General features: G+C 40.1%; 1 protein-coding gene and 2 non-coding genes across 3 annotated transcripts; 2 read left to right on the top strand and 1 right to left on the bottom strand.

The window, feature by feature from the left end:
- The first annotated feature begins 8564 nt into the window (after window positions 1-8564).
- LOC146608801 (uncharacterized) lies at window positions 8565-10901 on the top strand. The gene has a single exon (XM_085348687.1). It carries the CDS (start codon window positions 8565-8567, stop codon window positions 10899-10901), a length of 2337 nt encoding a protein of 778 aa, XP_085204813.1.
- Window positions 10902-12974: 2073 nt separating this feature from the next.
- On the bottom strand, window positions 12975-13093 carry LOC146608800 (5S ribosomal RNA). The gene has a single exon (XR_014905228.1). It is a non-coding gene; the product is annotated as a 5S ribosomal RNA (ribosomal RNA).
- Window positions 13094-13449: 356 nt separating this feature from the next.
- On the top strand, window positions 13450-13568 carry LOC146608799 (5S ribosomal RNA). The gene has a single exon (XR_014905187.1). It is a non-coding gene; the product is annotated as a 5S ribosomal RNA (ribosomal RNA).
- The last annotated feature ends 10888 nt before the right edge of the window (window positions 13569-24456 follow it).

Genomic DNA, 24456 nt, shown 5'->3' with positions numbered 1-24456 from the left:
CCCAGTTTAGGTTTTCATGGTTGGTTCCGTTTGCTACTCAGCCAGAATAAACAGCTCGCTCTTTTTAAAAGTAGGCTCCAGAATGGATGATGGCATGTTCGCATGTCTTTATGCAACACTGAGTGTGCTGAACTAAAGGTAGGCCTAGTTTCATTTTCATGGTCATTATTATCAAGACAATGATTACGCCTTATTCTGATTATTTCTCCCTTTTGGAGGTGTAACGTTTACATGAGGGGTGTAGGAACATTTCCCCCTAAATATGTTTAGATACATTTTTGTTGAAGTCACAGTTTTTGTCGTATTGATGATGCAGCTAGAATAAGTGCTTTTAAATAAAAGAATAACCATTCAAAGTGCTCAGTGGTGAAACTGTAACTCTTTCAGAGTTTGACAGCTGGACAAGTGATGCCGTATTTAAAGAAACATGAGATGAGTGCAGCATATTATCTGAACAGAGACCATTCAATGAGCAAGAATAAACACTGAAAGAGAAACACTTCACTGTTGATTATCATATGAAGTCTAATGAAAGCTGTTAATCTGTCAATATCCTGTTAATCTGCAAATACAGAACATGCGACTTTAAAGCATCCAGCAAAGTGATAACTGTCCTCTGCCCACTAAGTAGTGACTCTACAAAAGATTATTTTCAATATCATTTTTCTTCACTGCACATTGATCCATAGCTTTGCTCTGTAAAGGCTAACAAAGTGCTTTTGCTTTACAAAGACATTCAGCGTCGGTATTCACTCTTTTAAAATGCCACTGAACACTGGAGTGAAATGGAGCCCTGATCCTCAGAGTTTTATTGTTGCTAACATTTCTTATAGATAGCACAGATAGTGCCCCACTGCAGTAATCACTCATGTCTAGATATTCCTGTTAAAAGGGAGTTTTTCCTCCCCACTGTAACATGGCAAACATAGCAAACGAATAATCCAGCTGAAGCTTCAGACAGCCGTCAGACAGTGAAACACTGCCATCTGCTGGACTCGAATAACAAAGACGCTGCTTTGACGGGTGAGGGAGTTTCAACAAGTCTGCAACGACTCAAGCATCAAACTACAGAAATATTACAGCGGACATGGTGCTCTAATGACTGCTTCATTAACGCAGGTCAGAAAGGATCAAACATATCAATAAATTATAAAACACAAAACGTCTCTTATTGCCCAGGGCTCAGGAAGTGAGTGTGTTCCTTATAGCCTATTAAACCTTAGCAGGTTTTGATGTGTTACAGATGAAACAGCTATCCAGTAACATTCAGCTACAAAAATGCTTTTTTATAATTACTTTTTTACAGCTTCGCACTTTTACACAAGTTTTATCATCAGTGTCACAATGGCTGCTGCTAAAATTGAGTACAAGATATTTGTTGGCCTGATTAAAGGTCTTGATGCGTGCTCAATCATCCAGGGAAGTAAATCTCCAAAAGTTGATCCTGTTCTTCTGGACGTAGCGTTTTCAGTCAGAGAAACCAGCCGACTGAAGGAACAATGGGCTGGGAGGTCAGTTCCTTAATCATGATTATGCAAATTCTCATGACCATTGATCAACAACCACTGATCAATGGTCCTGAGTACCATTCACAGAGAGTTGGAGAACGGCTGCAATCACAGCATTGTAAGATGGTGACAGATGTACCCTTAGGCCCCCTCCTTGATTCAGAGAGGGTCTTTCCCTTTTCACGTAAATGGCCTCCTTGACTCCGCCCTCAAACCAGCGTTCATTGCAGTTATTGTTGACAATCACATTGTATCGTGTAACCATCCAGCTCACATATTCAATGTAAATGATTTGTTGAACTCAAGACATGATGAATGTTCCTGCATTAAAACACATCCAGCCTAGTGTTCTCACTCTCCCTAAATGGATCTGTTACATTAGTGATATATGGGAGTTGTGTTTCAGTCTTTTCCACATGAGGACATTTACATTTAGTTTTTGCTTTACTGATGAGTGGCTGGTTAACCTGCAGTGGTTGAAGTATGTGTCGGTCGTCTGGAAGAGTAGGTGTAGAAGACGTCTTTAATGAATGTAATGCTCTGAAGGTGTCAGTGATTACTGTGAATTCATTATAAAAGTGGATTTCAGTGAATAAAGACAGGCCCTCATGGTGAAGCTCAGGAGTCCATAAAGTGTAACAGGAGAGCTGTGTCATACTTTCAGATATTTTACATGAGCCAGTCTTTCAAAAATTACATAAATAAATAATTCATTCATCCATCCACAGGAAACACAATGCTCATATCTGAAAGTAAACTCTGATATATATCCCCGACTAGAGTTAGTACTAAATAAAGGATCGCCCCAAAATGACTAAATATATAAAGACACTCTCCAGAAGAAGTTAAAGGGATTTTATTTATTGTACAAGCAATATCTTCATAAGAATTACAAATTCTGCAGACATATTACCTTCTTACTGAACCTGTATAACTCACACACAGACGTGTCTGCTGCTTATCTTTGTTCAAACATGATGTTTTATCTTCTCTTCAAAACACATTACTCATCTTTCTGGCATCGTGTTACATGAAAACACCTGCATTCTACCTGTGTCATTGTACCACAAAGACAATGATTGCAACACTGTGCTTGCAAAATAGAAGAAATAAGACGACCAGCAAATACATAAAAGATGGTAAAAGTGATTCCATCTTTGTGTCTCCTCCCATTGTTTCCCCAGTCTGTCTAGTTCCCATATTCCCAGGACACCGCTGGACAACAAGTGGGTATTCCAAGACTGAGAGACAGCCAGAGTTGGCAAAAGATCAGACATTCTTAAGTAGAAGTAAAAATACTATTGTTCCAGTGAAAGTTAAAGTACTGATTCAACTTCATTACTCAGCTAAAGCAAAAAAGTACAGGCTCGAAGCGCTTACAGAGAAAAGCATACAACAGAATGCTGATCGCGGCAGTAACACACACTTGGAGGAGAGGCTCCAGCCGTCCATTCCAGCCCTATCCCTAACATTAACTCTAACCATAACTTTAACCTTAACCCTTCAGGTCTTGTTTTACAAAGCGATTCATGATTAGAACAAAAAACACATTTACACATACCGATGATTTGTCACATAGCATCGTTACCTGTTGGGATGAGAACGTGTTGTTTCCAGAGCACCACAAATTGGGGTGTCTGTAGCTCAGGTAGAGCAGGAAACCTACTAATCAGAAAGTTGCTGGTTCAATGCCCCTCTGCTCCAGCCTGCATGCCAAATATCCTTGGGCAAGATGCTAACCCCAAGTTGCTCTCCGATGCATCCATCGGGAGGATGAATGCGTATTAATGTTAGATAGAAAGCACTTACAGAGAAAAAGCATAGAAAAAAGTGAGTGCATGAATGAGGCAAGTTGTAGAGAGTAGAAAGGTTTTATACAAGAACCAGTTCATTTACCGTTATATTTTAGTTTCATTTTCAGTTCTGTACTTTTTACATGTAATATTGATTCATTAGATTGACTACATGTATTAGACCTAACTTGCTGACAGCAAATTTAAACGACCGTAATAATTTATTTTCAGCGTCTGAAATATTGATTTAGTTTGTTTTTTGTTTTCTTTTTGGCTCCTGATATTAGTCAACTACTATTTGTCAATGTTGAACTAATAATGAATCTAAGAAAAGGTATTTGTCACGGTTGGCCAGCGTCAACCGTGGGGATGTGAGGAAGGAGGAGCCAGGCACGGAGCTCTGAATGCAAGCAGTGCGTTTATTTACAGTGAATGGAAAATAACAATAAATCCGCAGTGCGTTCCCGACTCCCGTGAAATGTCCTCTTCCCAGTGCTAGTGTTCCTTGTCTCCGCTCCTCAGTGTCTGAGCACCCCGTGCTCGCTGCCCTCTCGTCTCCACGCTTCTCCTGGGGAGATAACAAACAGGCAGCCGTAAGACACATACAATGCGGCAGACTATCCGTACTGACTGGCCGAGAGACTAACGTGAAGTCACGCAATGATCCAGCGTCAGAGAGAGCGCCACCGCATTCTTAAGTAGCTCCTCCGACAAGGCTTGATCAGCTGTGTGATGGTCTTCAGGTGTGGCCAACCACCTGGCAGGGCCACACCCACCAGGCCTGAAGGTGCCTGTAAACAGGTGCTCTCAGAAACGCCGGCATCCACACACACACACACACACACACACCTGCAAGCAGGGAGAAGGAGGGACAGCACACCAAAAACACACATGTCCATAACTGCTGGGTCGTTTAGACTCCTGAGCTGTGCACGAGGGGTCGACCACCCACTGGAAGGCCGGGCACTCGTTTTCAACCGTAATATACCTGATGTGCTCAGGTAACCTGTAGCTCCATGAAACCACTGTCACACCAGGGCGCATAAAAAATGATGCTTTAAGAGACTGATGGGATCGGGCAGCAGGGAAAACATCCACAAAATGCTACTTTCAGTTTTTAAGTAGAGTCATTACATGCTTGTTAAAAGCAAACTCTCATATAGTTTTTAATGTGCTTCTTTCATTACAATGACTAGATAAAGAATGTGGCCCTGTCTCTATTTAACACTGGCTACCCCAAAATGTTTCCAAACCTACAACCGTAACTTTCACTGAGAGATTTTTAGATACGGTTATTGAAGCTGTGGGGTTAATTTTTTAAGTAACACGAGACGAGAGGCAGCAGCATACACACAGAGCATCAGTGATAGAAAGCTAGGCTAACATAGGGTAGCTACCTGTTCAAGGAGAAACATGTATAGGCCCATCTCAAGTGCCAGTGAACATCTAAATGATTCAGGGAAGACTTTGGAGAAAGTGCTGTGGGGAGATGAAACGAAATTCCAATTATGTGGCTTTAACTGACCTTTTGAAATAGGAGTGTGATGCAAAAAATAGCATCCCTGCAGTCAAGCAGAGAGATGGAAACATTATGATGTGGGCTACAGGACGACTTAGTCGGGGTTCCAAGCAGTCAGGAAATGTGACATCGTCAGACTGCAGGCCACGGATTGGCTTGTCAGTCGCGGCACTCAATGAGTCATGAGACGGTGTCTTTCACTAAAATCAAAACTGCAGTTTTTTTAAAACCCTGCAACAAGGCAAATAGCTGCACAACACCGTGGTTTCCAAGTGTGACAAAAAGCCACAGATACATCATCGCTGCGACGTCTTCCTTTGTTGTGGCATTCGTGTTGCTCATAAATGACAACATGGACATCGGGCCGCACTCAGACGAGGACCCGGTGCATCGTCTGTCTCATCTCAGCCAGTTTACTTACAAACTCTTTAAGTTTGAATTTTAAAGCCAACAATGTGCACAGGGCAGTGATATTTAAAATGAAGGTAAACTATTCCAATCTCTGCAGCCCCAATTGTGTATCACACACACACTAAGTTCTCCTCCTGCCTTCAGCCCAACCGTTGAGCGCGATGACAAATAGAGCCGCAGAATTTTGCTGCTGTGTAATTAAATTGAGACGTGGGGTCAAAATTCCCACCTAGATTGAGTGAGATGAAATAGAAATCGGCTCTCCTCTAACTGACTTTATAGAAATAATTACATCAGCTGCATTTATAACTGTTATTAAATAACAGCAGCACACGAGAACTAAAGTGTAATCCCAGCACATTTCGCTTCGCTTGCACTGATTCTTTAGAGATGACGACCGTGGTGGGTAATTAAGGGCAAACAATATACAAGTGGTGTGAAAAATGGAGGCTGCATTACCTTTCCAAAGCTTCCTTTCCCGATGGCCCGCAGTATCTGGAAGTGGTCAAAGTTTACTGTGGAGAAAATGAGAAGCAGTTAGTGAGAACGTGTCAGTTTGAGCTGAGCTATAAAACAGGGAACATGACATGTACAGCACTGTGCAAAAGTCTTGAGCCATCCCTCATTTGCTTCCAGGGATCCGGACTTCCCTGTAATCTTTAAAGTGGTATTAAGGAATAGCTCTCCAGGCTTTTTAAAGTGTTTCTGATTTTTAATCCAGGGCTTGTATTTGACCACTTTTTGTCTGTTAAGACCCTTCACACTAATCTCTGAAACATTCAAACATAAACAGACACCTAAGTCACGGAAAGGACCACAAAACTTAACAAAGAACCAATTTTAAATTGTATCTGTACACATTTACTTGCAGCCTATTGCAAAAAAACAAAAGCCCACATCATTTGTTCTCACTTCTTTAGTTGAAGAATGCAGTTAATAACACCGTTAACACAGACTGACCTGGCAAAACACGAAAAAATAAGGGGGTGGTTCAAGACTTTTGCTCGGTACTGTATGACAAATGCAAATGTGCACTTCACAATGTATCGCTGCACTTCGGCAGTACTGTGAAGATTAAATGTTTTTTCCTTCCCGATGCATGTGAAAGGTTAAGACTTACATCTCCAAATGTACTGGAACTGATTTGAACCAGAGGACTCAGCCACACTGTTACTATGTACTGCATAAACACGTTTACCGATGAAGGTAAATCAGACGCTGTCCTGACTGTGTGGCTAAATTTTGTGCTGAAAGCATCAAATCAATTGAATATGATTAACTTGCTATGAGAGGTTTTTACTCCAAGTGTGACTTTTTCTGGCTTCATACACCTTTCAGGGTCAAATTCAAGCACTTTGTAAGCACGTTTAATGTCCATTTTCAACATTTTCCAGCACATTACCATAAAAAGGATGCATATTTCACTTCGCATCACCTGAGTAAGACCACGTGAAAGGCCAAATTAATAAGTCTTCTCATCAGATATTGATGCTTCTTTCTTATGTGACACAAAAAACAGGAGGAGACAGATCTTTGCTTGTGTTGTTTTTTAAGTTCATTCATTCAAAACTAACTGTAAGACGCTTAACTACATTGCAGTCTGTGTTATTGTTGTAGACCTAATTATCACCTTTAAAGTGTTTGTGCTAATAACATCATGTAGAGTAAGACAGGCATAGAGAACAGCACTGACTGGGAGAGGCTTTGAACACATGACATACTCAGATCAATTCAACACTTTAGACTTTAAAAATGCACAAGCGTCTTTCAAAAACCCATTTATTTAATCTATCATCATTGATATTATTATGTACAGTTAGAATGTACTGTTCATCTCCCTTAAATAAACAGGCAGCCTTAAAGTGTGAAATAGTCACTTGTCTACTGTCTCAGTGGCTGATAGTGCCCCACAGGCCTCAATGTCAGCTCGAAGCCATTATGTTTCAATTGTTTAATGATAAACAGATTTTGAATGAAAGCGAGGAAACTTCGCTAGCACAAAAAGTGCCTATTCTTTCTTCCCATATGGTTCAGTCATATTACCGTCATTTCCCCCTAAGCTGTTCCCAAAGACACCAGGTTAATACTTGAAAAGGCTGCAGCGATACACAAAAATATCATCAATATTCTGTTTACTTGGTGACAACGTCGCTTTTAGCCTTCAATCAGAAAGCCTGACGTTGGCTAGTTAAGCATCGGGCTAACGTTTAACGCTTTCACTTGAGGGAAGTAACTCGTATTACTGCTACTGCTGTGTAATCTTGGTTCAATTCACAGCATATTCTACAAGTTACCCTGCAATAACTAACTGTTAGAATAGCGCCACCGTATTGTATCGCACTGAGTGCACTTCAATCCTTTGTCCCGCGAGTTTGCTAGCTAGCAAAATAATAATACCAATTTTAAACAAATAACATGTGTAACGTACACACTCGAGAAAATTATTTACTAGTACTTACGCAACTCCCCCGTTGTGAAAACGTACAAATCCTTCTTGTATTTTTCGTTTTCCAGCAAACACTCATTAAAACGGCCTCCAGGCACATTAGCGCACTCACCCCCGACTGATCAGGGAGGGGGTGGGGGGTCACACATTGAAACAGACTAACGTGCAGAGGTACAGCCCAGGCAGACAAATGTTGCTTTTAGACTTTGCGACTCGTTTTATTTCTCTATCTGATAAGAAAACTATTCAATCAGATAGTTCTTTGTGGTGAATGAAATACGGTTACAGTTTCAAGAAGTTTTAAGCACCAAATCCGAAATCCAAGCACTGCAATATTAAAATCCAATTCAATTTCTTGTTTGCTCCGAAATCTACGACATGACTATATACAGAAAAGCTTGACATGGTATGCAAAAAAAAATTCCGAAGACAATACAAATACAAATACATGAACAAAAAATGTTTTAACTGTCAGTTATGTCATTTTAAAATTTTCCAAAACTAACATTTTCTTTGATTGACTGATATTAAATTGATTAGGGTCAAGTTTAGTGTGAACAATATTACACAAACAAGCACGTGTGTGCGCATGCGCACATATTAGAATCCCTTCGATCGCTTCTCATATGTGCGCATGCGCACATATTAGAATCGCTTCGATCGCTTGTGACGTGATAACTTTGCTTTGATCCTTTCTGACGTCATAACTTTGCTTTGATCCAAAACCTATAAATAGAAGCGCTCACCTGTTACTTTATGCTTAACGGACGTTGACCTGCAGCAACTAAAACCCTTTTGAGAAGCTTTGAGAGCAATTTACGAGAGAAACCAAAACAAGTTCAGTTTTGTTTCTCACCAATTCACAGCGCAAACAGACACATTACACCATGTCAGCCAACCCAGCCTTCGGCTCAGATGAGCTTGGAATATCTAAAGGGACCATTTTGGGAGATCACCACATGGTGGAGGCTTTCCTTGGAGAAGGAAGCTTTGGTGTTGTAACCAGATGTCGCGATACAAAAAACAACAAAACTGTTGCTGTTAAAGTCAACAAGAGCGACCCTGAAATTCTGCTCCAGGCAAAACTGGAAATTTTCATCCTGGAGCAGCTACGACGCTTGGATCCAGACAGGTGCAACATTGTCGAATGGAACGGCTATTTCCTCGATGGAGAGCGCATTTGCCTGAATTTCGAACTCCTCGACCAAAGCCTGTCAGACTACATAGGGGACCGGAATAACCGAGGTCTCCCAATGAGAGAAATCAGGCCAATTTTGCATCAGCTTGCAAATGCTCTATTCCACCTGGGTTCTGTGGGAATAGTGCATGCTGACCTCAAACCTGTCAACATCATGGTTGTGAACCGCAGTGAGTCTCAAGTCAAAGTCAAACTTATAGACTTTGGCATCGCATGTAACACCTCTGCAGTGATTCCTGGTGACTGTGTGGGGACAATTGGTTATTGTGCACCTGAGATTATGCTTGGCACTCCATATGATGAAGCAATTGACATGTGGTCTCTAGGGCTGGTAGCTGTGGAGCTTGCTACAGGGGTGCCTCTCTATCCTGGGGAAGACGATTATGACGTTTTGAAATTCATAATTGAAACCCAGGGTCAGCTACCAGATCATCTCCTAGAGTCTGGCTTGTACACTGACAGCTATTTCATCGAGGATAACCACAAGGAACAGCGCTGGACATTTAAGACCCCAGAACAATTTCAATACGAGACAGATTATCGATCCAAAGAAACTCGATCGATAAAACTTAAGTGTCTCGATGACCTCGAACAACTGCTGAAGGTTAGGCGAGGACCGGAAAATGGCCAAACATTATTTGTAAGGCTAATCAAAGAAATGTTGGCCTTGGATGCAAATCAGCGCATAACACCCTCGGAGGTTCTGAAGCATCCCTTTTTCCACCCTGGCCTCTCAAGGAGAACCCCCTGCACTGACATGAATAGTACAGGGGGAGAACTCCTTGTGCTCTCTCAGCAGCCTTCAAGCTGGAAAAGTCATGGATCGCAAAAATTCAGCTGCAGTTTCCAAAACTCAGTTGAATTTCCTCAAAAAGGAGACATCAACACCTCAGCCAACCCATCTGCCTCTGAAGATGATCTTCAAATAACGGAAGGGACCATTTTAGGAGATCACCACGTGGTAGAGGCCTTCCTTGGAGAAGGAGGCTTTGGTTTGGTAACCAGATGTCGCGATACAAAAAACAACAAAACCGTTGCTATTAAAGTCAACAAGAGCGACCCTGAAATTCTGCTCCAGGCAAAACTGGAAATTTTCATCCTGGAGCAGCTACGACGCTTGGATCCAGACAGGTGCAACATTGTCGAATGGAACGGCTATTTCCTCGATGGACAGCGCATTTGCTTGAATTTCGAACTCCTCGACCAAAGCCTGTGGGACTACATTGGGGACCGGAATAACCGAGGTCTCCCAATGAGAGAACTCAGGCCAATTTTGCATCAGCTTGCAAATGCTCTGTTCCACCTGGGTTCTGTGGGAATAGTGCATGCTGACCTCAAACCTGGAAACATCATGGTTGTGAACCGCAGTGAGTCTCCCGTCAAAGTCAAACTCATAGACTTTGGCCTCGCATGTCCTGCTTCTGCAGTGATTCCTGGTGACCGTGTGGGGACAATTGGTTATTGTGCACCTGAGCTTATGCTTGGCATTCCATACGACAAAGCAATCGACATGTGGTCTCTGGGGCTGGTAGCTGTGGAGCTTGCTACAGGGGTGCCTCTCTATCCTGGGGAAGACGATTATGATGTTTTAAAATTCATAATTGAAACCCAGGGTCAGCTACCAGATCATCTTCTAGAGTCTGGCTTGTACACTGACTGCTACTTCATCGAGGATAACTACAACAAACAGCGCTGGACATTTAAGACCCAAGAACAATTTCAATACGAGACACATTATCGATCTAAAGAAACTCGATATATAAAACTTAAGCGTCTCGATGACCTCGAACAACTGCTAAAGGTTAGGCGAGGACCGGAAAATGGCCAAACATTATTTGTAAGGCTAATCAAAGAAATGTTGGCCTTGGATGCAAATCAGCGCATAACACCCTCGGAGGTTCTGAAGCATCCCTTTTTCCACCCTGGCCTCTCAAGGAGAACCCCCTGCACTGACATGAATAGTACAGGGGGACAAAACCTTGTGTTCTCTCAGCAGCAATCATCGTTTGGGTGGCCAGAATTCTAGGGGAGCTAGAAATTCTTGTGGAAAAAAAGCCCAAAACAATAACATCAACAAAAACAACCAATGAATATGGTCTTAAACTTGGGCACAATTTGGCTTGAAATCCATCAACTAATCTCTCAATATTCAAAGCGGAGCAGCAGACAACTTACCATCACATCAGTCCTTCAATCAGACCTACAACAAACGTCTTCCTTCTCTCACCCCAACCGGTCGCAGCAGATGGCCGCCCCGACCTGAGCCTGGTTCTGCCGGAGGTTTCTTCCTGTAAAAAGGGAGTTTTTCCTTCCCACTGTCGCCAAAGTGCTTGCTCATAGGGGGTCATATGATTGTTGGGTTCTCTGTATGTATTATTGTAGGGTCTACCTTACAATAATACATACAGCCTTGAAGTGACTGGTGATGTGATTTGCTGCTGAATCAATTCGGAACTAATTGGAAATCTGGATATTAATTAAATAAACCTGCTTTGACCATCAATTAATTGTTCTTTGAAATTCTTTATAAATATATAAATATAGTGCCACTCTTCTACTGTTTAAATTGCAACTGTTTCAAACTGACTAATTTATTCATACACTTGAGCATAAACACACGCACAGTAAATGGCCTGTACTTGTACAGCGCTTTACTTAGTCCCCAAGGACCCCAAAGAGCTTTACACTACATTCAGTCATTCACACATTCACACACACATTCACACACTGGTAATGGCAGCTACATTGTAGCCACAGCTGCCCTGGGGCGCACTGACAGAACATTGCAGAACCTTCAGCACCTCGTATGAAAAATATTTGACTGTGTGTATGCTTTTAGCGCTGTTTGGATTTGAGAAAATCTAAAATAAATTGAAATTTGTCTTTAGAAGTTGTTTTATACATTTCAGTGCTATATTATGCATACAATAGGACATCTATTTAGATTTACATCTTCCACAGAAAAAACTCCACATTACTGAAACTTAGTATACTGGACTTTGTTGTTGTCCCACACAGGTTCAATTTCGAGTGGTAGATGGCTCAGTGCTCAGTCAACCAAGATTTTATGATAGTGGGCACAATGAGATAGATAAGCTGCTTGTAAACAGTACTTTTATGCTCTCTTTTTCCATTTGGATAAGAAAGAAAGAACCAGGAAACAAAGGCAAACAAATAATCTCTGCCTTTATCCCAGATTCACATTATAGGAACAGCTGCTCAATGACCACTGTAGTCTTTGCTTACTGCACTTTTATCTACATCTATGCAAAGTGATCCACTACACCTACTTTTACAGTTAAATCCTTTTATGAGCACTCATGCCATTTTAATCTGAGTTTCTACTCAAATACAATCAGTAAAGAAAAACACAGTCTGTGACGTTTGTTTTGAAGGAAAAGGTATTCCCTGCAAATGTTTATCTGTGTGAGACTATTCAGAAAACAGTAATTTTCAGCTACTGTATAGCTCTGTGTAAATAATCATTCTGTACATTCGATAATCTTTAATCCTACAACTGTTTACAACTTGCATAGTTCCCATTTCTGTATAGCTGTATATCCCAGATTCTGTAAAGTTATTTATTTCATATTCTGTATACTTTTTCATATTTATATCCTGTTCATATCCTGTACATAGCTTGTACTCACTACAGCCTGTACATACTTATAGTTATAGAATATTCACAACATACTTCATACCGTGTACATTATAACATACCATAATAGACCCATTTCTGTAATATACTCACATATCTATATTATTGCTAATATATATTGTAATATATCTATATCACTAAAGAACTTCTGGATGGATGCAAACTGCATTTCGTTGCCCTGTACCTGTGCATGTGCAATGACAATAAAGTTGAATTCTATTCTATTCTATTTTGTTTTATAGGTGAGACACTTGGCCTCTTTTTTCCTTGTTCTACGTTTGTCTTTTGTCCGATTACTCTGGAACACAAGATGGAAAACTGATATTCTCATGTTAAAAATATAGAAAAAGGATTTTATCACCCATAAATGTTAACTTCTCATGCCTCTTAGCACAAGCAGGAGCAGAAGCGCCCTCTGCAGTTTGTGTGTGGAAGTGCAAAAGCTTACAGCACCTGGTATTCCCAGGCGGTCTCCCATCCAAGTACTGACCAGGCCCGACCCTGCTTAGCTTCCGAGATCAGACGAGATCGGGCGTGTTCAGGGTGGTATGGCCGTAAGCGAAAGCAAAGCTGTGAAAAAGACCTTTTATTGGTGGCAAATGTCTCACAGTTTGATCTATATTATTGTGCTAGACTTCATATGTTACAGCGACAACATGCAAACCTTCGTTATTAACTGCAGCTTCAAATTGAGCTGCAAAAATGCTTTTCCCGCAGTAACATCACGATAAGAAGACATGTTCGTTGATTACAGCACAGTGTTAAAGTGACAGAGAGCACACGGTGTGTTGGGTCGATTTGGAAGTCCAACATTTTTGTCGTTTGGACATTTTAACTTAAATATAGAAAACAAAAACGTAAGCGTGTATGTGTCATTACAGCATGTATAAAAACGCCGTTTCTGAGCTGACCTTTCGCTTACGGCCATACCACCCTGAACGCGCCCGATCTCGTCTGATCTCGGAAGCTAAGCAGGGTCGGGCCTGGTCAGTACTTGGATGGGAGACCGCCTGGGAATACCAGGTGCTGTAAGCTTTTGCACTTCCACACACAAACTGCAGAGGGGGCTACTGTTTAGTAAGAAACTTCATGACCTCTCTTCTAATTTTTTGCTTGTGTACCGTTAAAAAATTAAAACAACAATCATCTCTGCAGCTTATTGGAGACACCTTTGTGATTCTGTTGTAGAGCAGAGCAGAGGCAGACATTTGATACACCCGGGGCTTAGCCCTAAAGGGTAGTATGCATCTGGGACTTGGGGGGTGGGGGGGAAGAAATGACTGAAAGATTAATTGGCTCTGTTTTGAGTTCATATTCATATAGGGACAAATATATCACATGTGCAGGACACCTTAAAGTAGTTTTTTAATTAAGCAGCAAGGCAGAACAAAGTCGGGCCTGTATCAAGACACGAGGACTAAACCCCAATTCAACCAGACCCAGAACTGATCCGGAATTAAAACAGGACTACAACAGTTCAGAAGCAGGACTACTTAGGATTTAACCAAGACAGAACCAGAATCAGAGCTAGATGATAGTAGCACTAAAAATCATCATAGACCTGCACTACACTTATTTTTTAATTCTACCAAAGTCCACTATTTAGATTGAGAAAAGTTTAGATAATTATTTAACCTTGTTGTGCAAACAAGCCTGCAAAACTTAATAAATATAGAATTTGAAAAATAACAAACCTAAAAAGAAACACTAGGTACGAGATACATGAGGACCTATGATACGCTGATACTTTTGGTAAACAACCATTTGACTAACATGTGTGTCTCACCTGCTCTTGTTCATCTCTGCTCTGTCCTCTCTCCCTCTCTCTCCCTCTCTCTCTCTCTCTCTCTCTCTCCCTCCCTCTCTCTCCCTCTTTGTGCTGACAATCAAACCAAACACCAACATCATCAAATATACAGTTGAAACCAGATATTTACAAACTCTTCAGATAAAAACAAAAACACTTTTTTAATTGTAACATCAAATCAGACTAAATGTTTATTTTTTATGTTGATAAATATAAAAAACATATTTGTTAACTTTAAGAGTAAAGAGAGAAACTATCTGTATTTCTTAATTGTAAATGGCACCAAATTGTATTCAAACTGAGCCACACTTATGGAGCTCCACAGTTCTTTTCCAGGTGTTTTGGTTGACATCTCTTGATGTTCCCATGTCACAGAAACAGGCTCTGTGTTTTGCCTTATATGCATCCACAGGTGTGCCACCAACCTATCAGAAGCTTCTTCAGCTCAGAATGGAATCGTCTGGAGTTTTCTTATTAATTAACAATAAACTTAGTGTATATGTGCTCCTAAATTTGGTGAAAGTGATAAAAAAGAGACAGCTCTCTCTCTTTAACTAATTCAAAAGATATTTCAATATTTATTTATGCAAAACAAAAGAAGTTTACTCTAAATTGATGTTGTACAGTAAAAAAATGTTCTTGTGTTTTCCATAAAGTGTATGTAAATATCTGGTTTCAACTGTGAATGTACTGCTGTGTATTGAAATTCCTTTTGTTTTGCATAGAAATATACTGAACAACATACAAAGCATAATATATAAAATAACATCTACCAGAGTTTTTCTTTGAAAGAAGCTCCTTATGTCCATTCTTGTATATCAGTGCATAGCTGAAACCGATTTATTTAGCCGTGGAGGGAAACAACTGAAAATATGAAATAAACACACATGTAAGCTGAGACTCTCTAAAGAAACAGCATTGTTGTTGTTCGGCTTTTCATTTCACCTTTTGTTGATTCACTTGAAGAGCAAGTAACGTAATATGGGTCAAGTGATCAGTTTGATATCAATCTTTTGTGATGCACTGTCATATTTACATTATTTGTACAGTACGAATGATTTGCTTTGGAACCTGGTCAAACTTCAGTTCTCTGTCTGCCTCGCTGCGCTTCTCCAACAGCGCACTCGCAGGCAGCAGCTGCCCCGCCCCCTCGCTCAGTGCCTGAGCTGGGATCATACCAATATTAAGGGGAAAAGTTCACAGCAAATGTCTTTAGTGGCAGGAAGGATCGATTCTTCACCAATAGTGAATGACTTTTTAGCCTTAGCAATACGGTTAGCCACCAAGTATGATGCTCTCAGTGCACTTGTATTTGTTGTTGTGGAGGCCCTCAGTAATGGCTTCTGTCCCTGTTGTTCCTGCTTTTTTCTTTTAAACTAGTCCAAAGGCTTGTTTTTTAATGTCTCCAAGTGACGAAGCAGTTTTGAAGGCTTCATTGCCTCATTGGAGAGCTGGTCTCCACATATATTATGCAGAGCGGGCTTGGTGCATGGGAATCACCTGTTGCAATATATCCACTTGTTGTCTGTTAAATGCAGCTTTCTTTTTCTTAGTAGTTGTCATAGACTCTTCTTCTGTCTCCTCACTGGGCCTTTTTTCCTTTGCAAAGAAACCCTCCAAAGACATCTGTTTTTTACTAATTTTGCTAGTTTGTGGGTTTAATATTAACTAATGTATCTTGACATGCGTCAAGAGTCAGTCATAGACTGAAGTAACTGAGAGAATTCAGTCTTTTTCCAAATAAAACACTGTTCAGAGTCGGATAATAAATAAAACGGAAATAATGTAAGTTATTTATTTTTTCTGTGCGGTACGAGCTTCAACTCTCTTGACCCGGTACCAAACGACTCAAGGCCTGGCCCGTGGCCCGGGGGTTGGGGACCGCTGCTATAGACTACAGTGTACGCTCTACACCTACTTACTGGTTTTTGTTGCACCAGTCTACATCTCCCAATTACTTTGTGTGTTTCGCTTACAGCTCCGCACCACCCAGGCGGCAAAAAATGTGCATGTTCTTTGTGATCTCGTAACCAATGCCCTCTGCCGTCAAAGTCGAGAATTAGTTAATGGGCATCATGTGACTAGTGGAAGCCAGATCCTTTTATTTAGCAAAATTGGGGTTATTAGTTAAATGTTATTGTTGAGGGGCACAGACAGCACATGTACACAGATTAAAAAATAGTAATGCCTCAAGAACAGGGCTCTTGGGACGTCCAAGAGGAAAGGGGCAAATGCTCAAGCCCCCTCCGTTATGGCAACGACGTTTAGAAATTTTGTCTTTTGGACGTTTAGAAAAGTCTTAGAAATGAATCGCATGCCAAAATGAAAACAAAAAAATTGGATGACATTAAAAACAAAAGAAACAAGAGACAAAGCGCTGAATAAGAACTTGTCAGCTTGTGAGTCTTGTAACTGGTGATGCTCCAAATGTTAAAAAATAAATATATAAAAACCAACAAACACCAAAAAGTGACTTTTATTATATGCTTATTCTGTGATCAGATAAAAAATATTTTATTAGAAGCAAGCTGGATCTAAGAGATTATTTCTACACAGCATCCTACAGTCAGTACAATTAATATGTCGGTATTGGTGGGATGAATATAAAATTCCCTCATCAGAAGGAAATAATAGTTTTATGTTATTTCATGTAACGTGTGAAGAAATACAGGTTGATCACATGTTAAAAAATGTATATACTTATCGCTAAGACAGACTCAAATAAAAACTTATAATGAAGAAGATGTTTCCAGCGACGTTTAGTTAGAGCTGATGATAAATGTTGCTCTTTTGTTATCTCAGAAATGTAAATTTGTGGGTACAGAAGTAGATCGCATGGGGATTTTTCCTATAGTTGCATTATTGGATTCAAAGGTCATTTCATCACCACAATAGTGCACAGGTAACTTTCCTTCACATTTGACCACAACTATTCTGTTAGTGAGAAGTGTGCCTTTATACTGACACTTGGGTTTCCTGGCTGCATTGTTCTTTAGGTCACATCTAACAATGCGAAACTTTGCTACACTCTTTGTCGTGCCATTCGTCTGATCATATCTTCCTTGACCGTTACAAATGGCTTTGACCTGTTTGTAATCACTGAGGATGAATGTGTTAACATCCTTACATTTGTTTCGATCAGCATATATTTTCTTTTTTTTTCATTTCTGTATCACATTTTTTCACGCTCATCTTGGCATCTACATGCTGTCGTCTAAACTTTTCATAATTTGTTTCATTCAGTCGCTTCTCAATTCGGTTGGGTTGAAGATTGGCTGGTTTTGAGAGTCCAGTAACAAAGGGCAGCACAAGCAGCAAACAGGTAAACATGATCCTCATTGTTTCCTGGAGAGAGAAAAACAGGAACATTTTCCAGATCAAGAATTTAATGCAACAAAAGCGTCATCACTGTAGTGGCAGAAGTAAGTATTTGATCCCCTGCTGAATTTGTAAATTTGTTCCCTTATGAAGAAATAAACAGTCTCTAACTTTTGTGGATGTTTTATTTTACTGGAGAGAGACATGAACACCAACAGAAACAAAACACAATACATGATTTCTTTTCACTGATTTGCATATAATTGAGTGAAGTAAGTTTTTGATCCTCGACAACCCAACAAGCGTTCTGTGGCATGAACTGAGCCCACTTTGTTTGGAGGAAGAGAAATGCTGAGTGTAACCCACAGAACATCATCCCCACTGTCAAGCACAGAAGTGGAAACATTATACTGTGGGGCTGTTTTTCTGCCAAGGATACAAGACGACTTCACCACACTGAGGCGGCCAGTAGATGGAGCCATGTACTGCAAAATCTTGGACAAGAACCACTTTCTCTCAGGCAGAAGACTGAAGATGTGTCATCGATGGGTCTTCCAGCATGACAATGGCCTAAAACATACCACTGATGCAACAAAGGTGTGGCTAAAGAAGAAGCACAAGGACATGGAGTGGGGCTAAGGCAGTCTCCAAACCTCAGTCCTGAAGAAAATCTGTGGAGGGAGCTGAAGCTTAAAGTTACCAAACAGCAGCAAAGAAATCTAAAGAATTTAGAGAGTTTGTGGAAGGAGGAGTGGAAAAAAATCCCTCCTGAGATGTGAGCAAACCCAGTGACCAACTACAAGAAACATATTACCGCAGTGCTAGGCAATAAAGGTTTCTCCACCAAGTACTAAGTTGTGTTTGAGATCAAATACTTACTTCACTCAGTGACATATAAATCAATTCATTTATTTTAGCAAATACATTTTTTATTCAATTTTGGTTGATATTCTGTCTCATTACATCAAAATGAAAATACTTAAAAAAAATTAGAGACTGATCATTTAATATAAGTGAACAAACTTACAAACTCAGCAGGGGATCAAATGATTATTTCCCCCCAGATAATAGCTTCTTTTTATGACCATCTTTTTTCTTTTTTGTCTTTTTGAAAAGCTGCTGGCCAACAAAGTTTTATTCATAGATGTTTTTTGCATTAGATAAATTTGCAAACTGAACTCCACGCTTCCAGAACCTCTCAGTTTCTTTGGCAGAGTTTACGTTTCATTTTTAATGGCTTGTTGTTTTTTTTATTGACTTATATAGAAACCCACACAAGTTTAACTTTAAAAACAACTTATGTAACAAAAAAATGAACCAACTTAATGGATCAAGATAAATAAAAGGATAATTTCAGTGTTTTTCATCTATTCTTTATGGAGTTTTTCCAAAACATTTTCAAACGTTCAGATCTGTCTTTTATTTTCTTGTTTTAACATTATACATGGTGAACTAAAAACCCTGGAACATGGTTTGAAACATTGAAGGCAGCATGTTTCGCTTTTTGGCAGCTTTTATTTTGAAACTGCAACACTAAGCAGTACTTCTCCACACCTGTGGTGCACGCGCTGCGCAGACCCCGTCGGGCATGCGCGGCAGAGGAGGGGGCTGACTTGAGCAGAAAGCGCGGAGAGACAAGTCGAAAGGAAAAGACAGACGATCTCTGATAAAGCAAAGCAGACAGAAAGAATTTACCTGAGCTCTCTGCTGGACAGGTAATTACCGCAGTTTGGTTTTGTTTTAAACAGTGTAACTACGAAGCGAACATAAATACAGGTGATATATTTTCATACAGTTATGTTCCAGTCGGGTTAATGTTTGTGTGTCCTCACCGTAAAGACTGCAGGTTATTGGAAAGTGCCTGAAAATATGTCTGCAAAGCACCCCTCAGTTGAAATATTAATTTTGGCTCGCTATCTACTCTAGAAAATAATTTGCGCGTCTACGTCGCCATTTACGGTTCAATGTGTGGCCGTAAGCAAGGAATTCCTGGTGCTTGAGGGTCATCTAGTAAACGCCAACCATCATTTAAAAATAACCAAAAACAGCTGTCGTTACTTTAATGTAGTCTTTTAAATCATTAAATGATAAAATAAAGAAAATCAAAATCAATATAACAGCTTCAAAAAATTCAACATCTAAACCAGTCATTTTTTTCTTCAGTAAATATTTTGAAACTTATCAGAGGCACTGGAGGACATGTTGAACAATAATATTGTGTACGTTTTTTAGAGTATTACTGGATATTTTTAAAACAGGCAATTTTAATCATTTACTTACATATGGTAGATATGGTAAACAAGTGAAAATGAACAACAAATTAAGTAATTTAAATAAATTTGATGATTTGTTAACTCTCAGTTGATGAGTTCATGAGGTGTATCTAAAGGCAACTTCTCTACTTGCATCCACACATTGAACCTTACAGAGGGAAACGGTCATTGCACTCAGTCATGACAACATTCTTGTTAAATGTAATTATTATATTAGAAAGTTATGAAACTTTTAAGCAAACTTTTCCAAATGAGGACACTTACCGTACTTTTTGCTTTACTGATCAGTGGTTGGTTGATTAACCTGCAGGAGTTCAGGCACGAGTCAGTCGTCTGGAACAGCAGGTGGTGAAGATGTCTTCAGTAAATGAAATGCTCTAAAGGGGAATTAAAATTGAACATTATTTGAACATAAATAAAAAAAGATAGGCCTCTGCCTGTGCATGCACATTTCTTATTCACGATATTCATGGTCACAGAACCCAGATGATGCATGTTTTAAAGCCCATATCTGGTTAGTGAATGTGAGTATAAGTGTGGCAGGAGATCGAGTTATTCAAAATAAGCCTGTTGTCTATAAAAGATTTTAAATATACAAATAAAAAGTTCTTACCAAACGAGGAGTCAAGATGAGCAGAGACCAGGTCTAGTGCAGCTCAGCTGTTATTAAATTCTACCCGAGCAGGTTGGAGCTCATTTGTGTCACAGACAAGTAAAACTTTGGGGGCTTCAGCTTTTAAACATTTCAGCAGCCCCACCTTAAATTAACTAGCATCAGTGTCTACATCACCAGCCCACCAGTTAGCACTGCTCTGTTTGTGGTTCAGAACATGCTGCAAACATGATGTGAGGACCAGTGACCACAGCTGCAGATGCAGGTTGTCTTTCATAGCTCGCGTTACAACAATTGCAGCTATTTTTTTTTTCAATTCAATAAACCACATGTTTTAAAAATAAGTAAATTAAAAAAATATTGACATTTGTGAAAAAAGTGCAGAAACGGCCTTTTGGCTTAGTTTTTGTTAAGTAAATAATGGCACGGTGTAATATATCACGTGTTGTTATTCCCCTGATGTTGTATACACCTAATTTTAAAGTGGGCACTAAGACTCTATTGTAGAGTCTGACAGCAGCTGGAAAGATATCTGAAATTTCTCCTCGCACACTGTTGTTGCAGCAGCGTGTCACTGTAGGAGCTGCTCAGTGCTGCTAGGATGACCTGCATGTGGTGGGAGGTGGGTTTTTGTTTTATTTTTAATATCCTGTCCTATCTGCCAGCTTTTGCAATCAGAATTGTGACCTGAATGCATTGTGGTGCAGAGCACATTTTGCTTTTGCAAGATCAGCTACTTAGAATCTCTATAGGCTCCTCTTGTTCATGTGACTATGTTATCTGTTTATTTATTCATTTCTATTTCAGTTATTACACTGGTATAGTATGACTATGTCACCTGCAGCCTCCAGCAGTACCAGTTACCTGAGACCACACATCTCAGCGACGTGTGCGTGCCCATCCCAGCAGGCGAAAGAGGGAAGCCCCAGCTGTCCCAGCAGAACACACCATAAAAGATGATTGATGTCACCCCAGAGTCATAGACGGTCTTCAGAAACTCCAAAACAATTGAATCTAGCCTTCTAGGTGTCCATCAGGTGTGATGTCAGAGCCACCAGCCTGCAGCTGTTGTTCATTTACATCTGCCTAATTGATCATTTATCCTCAGCACACTTTTCAGTTCCCTTGCTGAAACTGGACAATATGTAAAGTCTAAATTCAAACAAAGGTTGGGGAAACCTGCACTGAGCTGAGACAGAAGAAGTCTGAAGTCGAACTCGGATGAGTGACAGAGCGTTCCTGCTACTGAAAACTCTACGTCCAGATGAACAAAATGAACTTTTCGGGGCAGGTCCCCAGATGTTTTCTCTTCTCAGAATCCTCTTCACAGATCATATCTCTTTTATCTGACATACAGTCATGTGGAAAAGAGTGTTTTCATAGGAATCTATAGAGTACTCTGAAAAACTAAGCACTGTACATGAGTGAGTAGCTTGCAGAGCCACCTTTTAGCAGCAGTAGTGTCACCAAATTGTTTCTGTATGACTCTTAGTCTGTCACACGGTTGTTTTGGCTGACGTTTCTTTACATCGTTTCGTCAGTTCATTGAGGTTTGTGGTATTTGTTTATGTAAAGCTCTCTTAAGTTCCCAGCACTGTTTTTCAGGTTGAGTTGTGGACTGTGACCTGGTCATTGCAACACCTTGATTCTGTTGTAGCTCTGCTAATTTGCTTGGGATCTTTGTCCTGCTGCATTACCAAAACTCAGTTTTGACTGTAGACTACTTGGTATACAAGGGACTTCATGGAAAACTCAATGACTGCAAGGGCCCAGGTTCTGTAGCTGCAAGACAAGCTCAAATCATCACCCCTTCACCACCATGCTAACAGCTGGTATGCGGTGTTTGTGCTGTTATGCTTTGCAAATTTGCTACTAAACTTGCAGCCATGCTGTCATGCTGTTTTTAGAGAGCAGAGACTGTCTCCTTGCAACCCTTCCAAACAAGCCACACTTATTCAAACTTTTTCTAATTGTCATGGCCTCTAACATTTAACTTGCTAACTGAGGCCTGTAGAGTCTGAGATGTAGCTTCTGGATTTTTGAGCTTTTTCTGAGAACTGCACAGTTTGACCCTGGGGTGAATTTTCTGGGTCATCCGTTCCTGGGAACATTTATGACATTGTGTTAACAAACACCTGAATACTCCAGACCAGAAAACTGCCAAAATGTTTGCTTTTATAGAGCTGCTCACATATGCTGATGAGCAATTATTCAAATGCAGTGGATTAGCAGCATCTGGCTGTTAATCACCTTCTAATTTGCATTGAAGCAATAAAGGTGCTTTCTGAATAATATGAGCTGTCTGGTGTGGTATTCATATTTAAAGTGAATAATCAGAATCAGATTACTTTAATAATCCCTAAGGAAATTATGTGGATTACAGTTGCTCCAAGTGTGTGTGTCTGTCTGTCTGTCTATCTATCTATCTATCTATCTATCTATCTATCTATCTATCTATCTATCTATCTATCTATCTATCTATCTATCTATCTATCTATCTATCTATCTATCTATCTATCTATCTATCTATCTATCTATCTATCTATCTATCTATCTATCTATCTATCTATCTATCTATCTATCTATCTATCTATCTATACACACGAATCACACAATCACAAATATCAAGAGGTGAGGGGAAATGTGTGTGACTGACATTTACAGTTATTCTCAGTCGCTTTGGTGCGTTTCTCAGAACACCATTAACATTTGCACAGCAGTTAGTGCATTTCCCAAAACAATTAGTGCAAACTGCAAAACCTAGTGGATAGCCTGCAAAAGCACGTCACATGCACAGAATTGATTATCCATACCTCAAAAGCAAGTATCCATGTCAATGAAACAAAGTCTTGACACCATCTTTATGAACAAGATAGTCAAATGGCATTGTCATGTTTCCACTATGACAGTTTATAATTTCAGTGTTTCCCATTGCAAAAACAATTGGTGACACCTGAAAATGCTGACGACAGCACTATGGCCTACCTGTACAGCCATCTGAAATGTGCAGTAAAGTCACTGTAGATGTTATGGGAGTCTTGGGAGTAACTGAGACACTGAATACGTACGTTTCACATTTCCATTGTGTAGAAGTGTTTGTAATCCTACAGAATTGTGCAAAAGAAAAATATGCTACAGTCACTTGTTCACTGTAGAATACATGTAAACATAAAATCACCCATTTGGTAGAGCTGTGCACTAATGTGAACAATAAACAGCACATGTAACAGTACAGTAAATCATTCTGGCACATCCAGACGTTCCTGTCTGTCTGGCCACATATTTTCATCTACATCACAACAGATGTTATCCCTCGCAATGCAGCGAGGAAAGTATCTCCTGGAGTGGCGAATCCATCCTCTGCAGGACCCTGCTGTGATGTCGTCACATGCTGCATCCATGGCTGCTAGCAGGGCCATTTGCTCATGTGGATTTAATTTTTCTTGAGTACTCTGTCAATTGTTGAAATTGGAACAGATTCAATATTGCCAAATACCGTGTAATTCTCTATGACAGCGCTTTGTATGTCTCTCAGCTTTATTGCATTGTTTGCAATGACCATTGCACAAATGGCTTCTTCTTGCTGTGGGGTAAAAAGGGGCCCTCTTCCGCCTCCGCGAGGTTGTCTTACAATCCTATGTGGTGCAGAGTGAACTTTTTGTGAAATTGCAAATACAGTACAGTAACATGTGATGTGTCTGAGATGGCACAGTACAGTACAGTGTATTACTGTTTGCATACCTGTTTTCCCTACGGAATGTTTGAATGATTGAACTGACAGTAGTTCTTCCAATATTGGGTTGCACCCTTCGACCAGCCTCCTCCATGGTGAGGCCGTGATTGACAACATGGTCCACAATTGTAGCCCTTATTTCATTAGGAATCCGCCTATATCTGCCTCTTCTCCCTCTT

Source organism: Diplotaxodon limnothrissa, linkage group LG23 (genome assembly GCF_057381915.1).
Source record: "Diplotaxodon limnothrissa isolate DT_005_m linkage group LG23, D_limnothrissa_male_GT1.1, whole genome shotgun sequence".
Taxonomy (NCBI): Eukaryota; Metazoa; Chordata; class Actinopteri; order Cichliformes; family Cichlidae; genus Diplotaxodon; species Diplotaxodon limnothrissa.
Note: the sequence above shows the minus strand (reverse complement) of the source record. Positions and strands in the feature narration are given on the sequence as shown.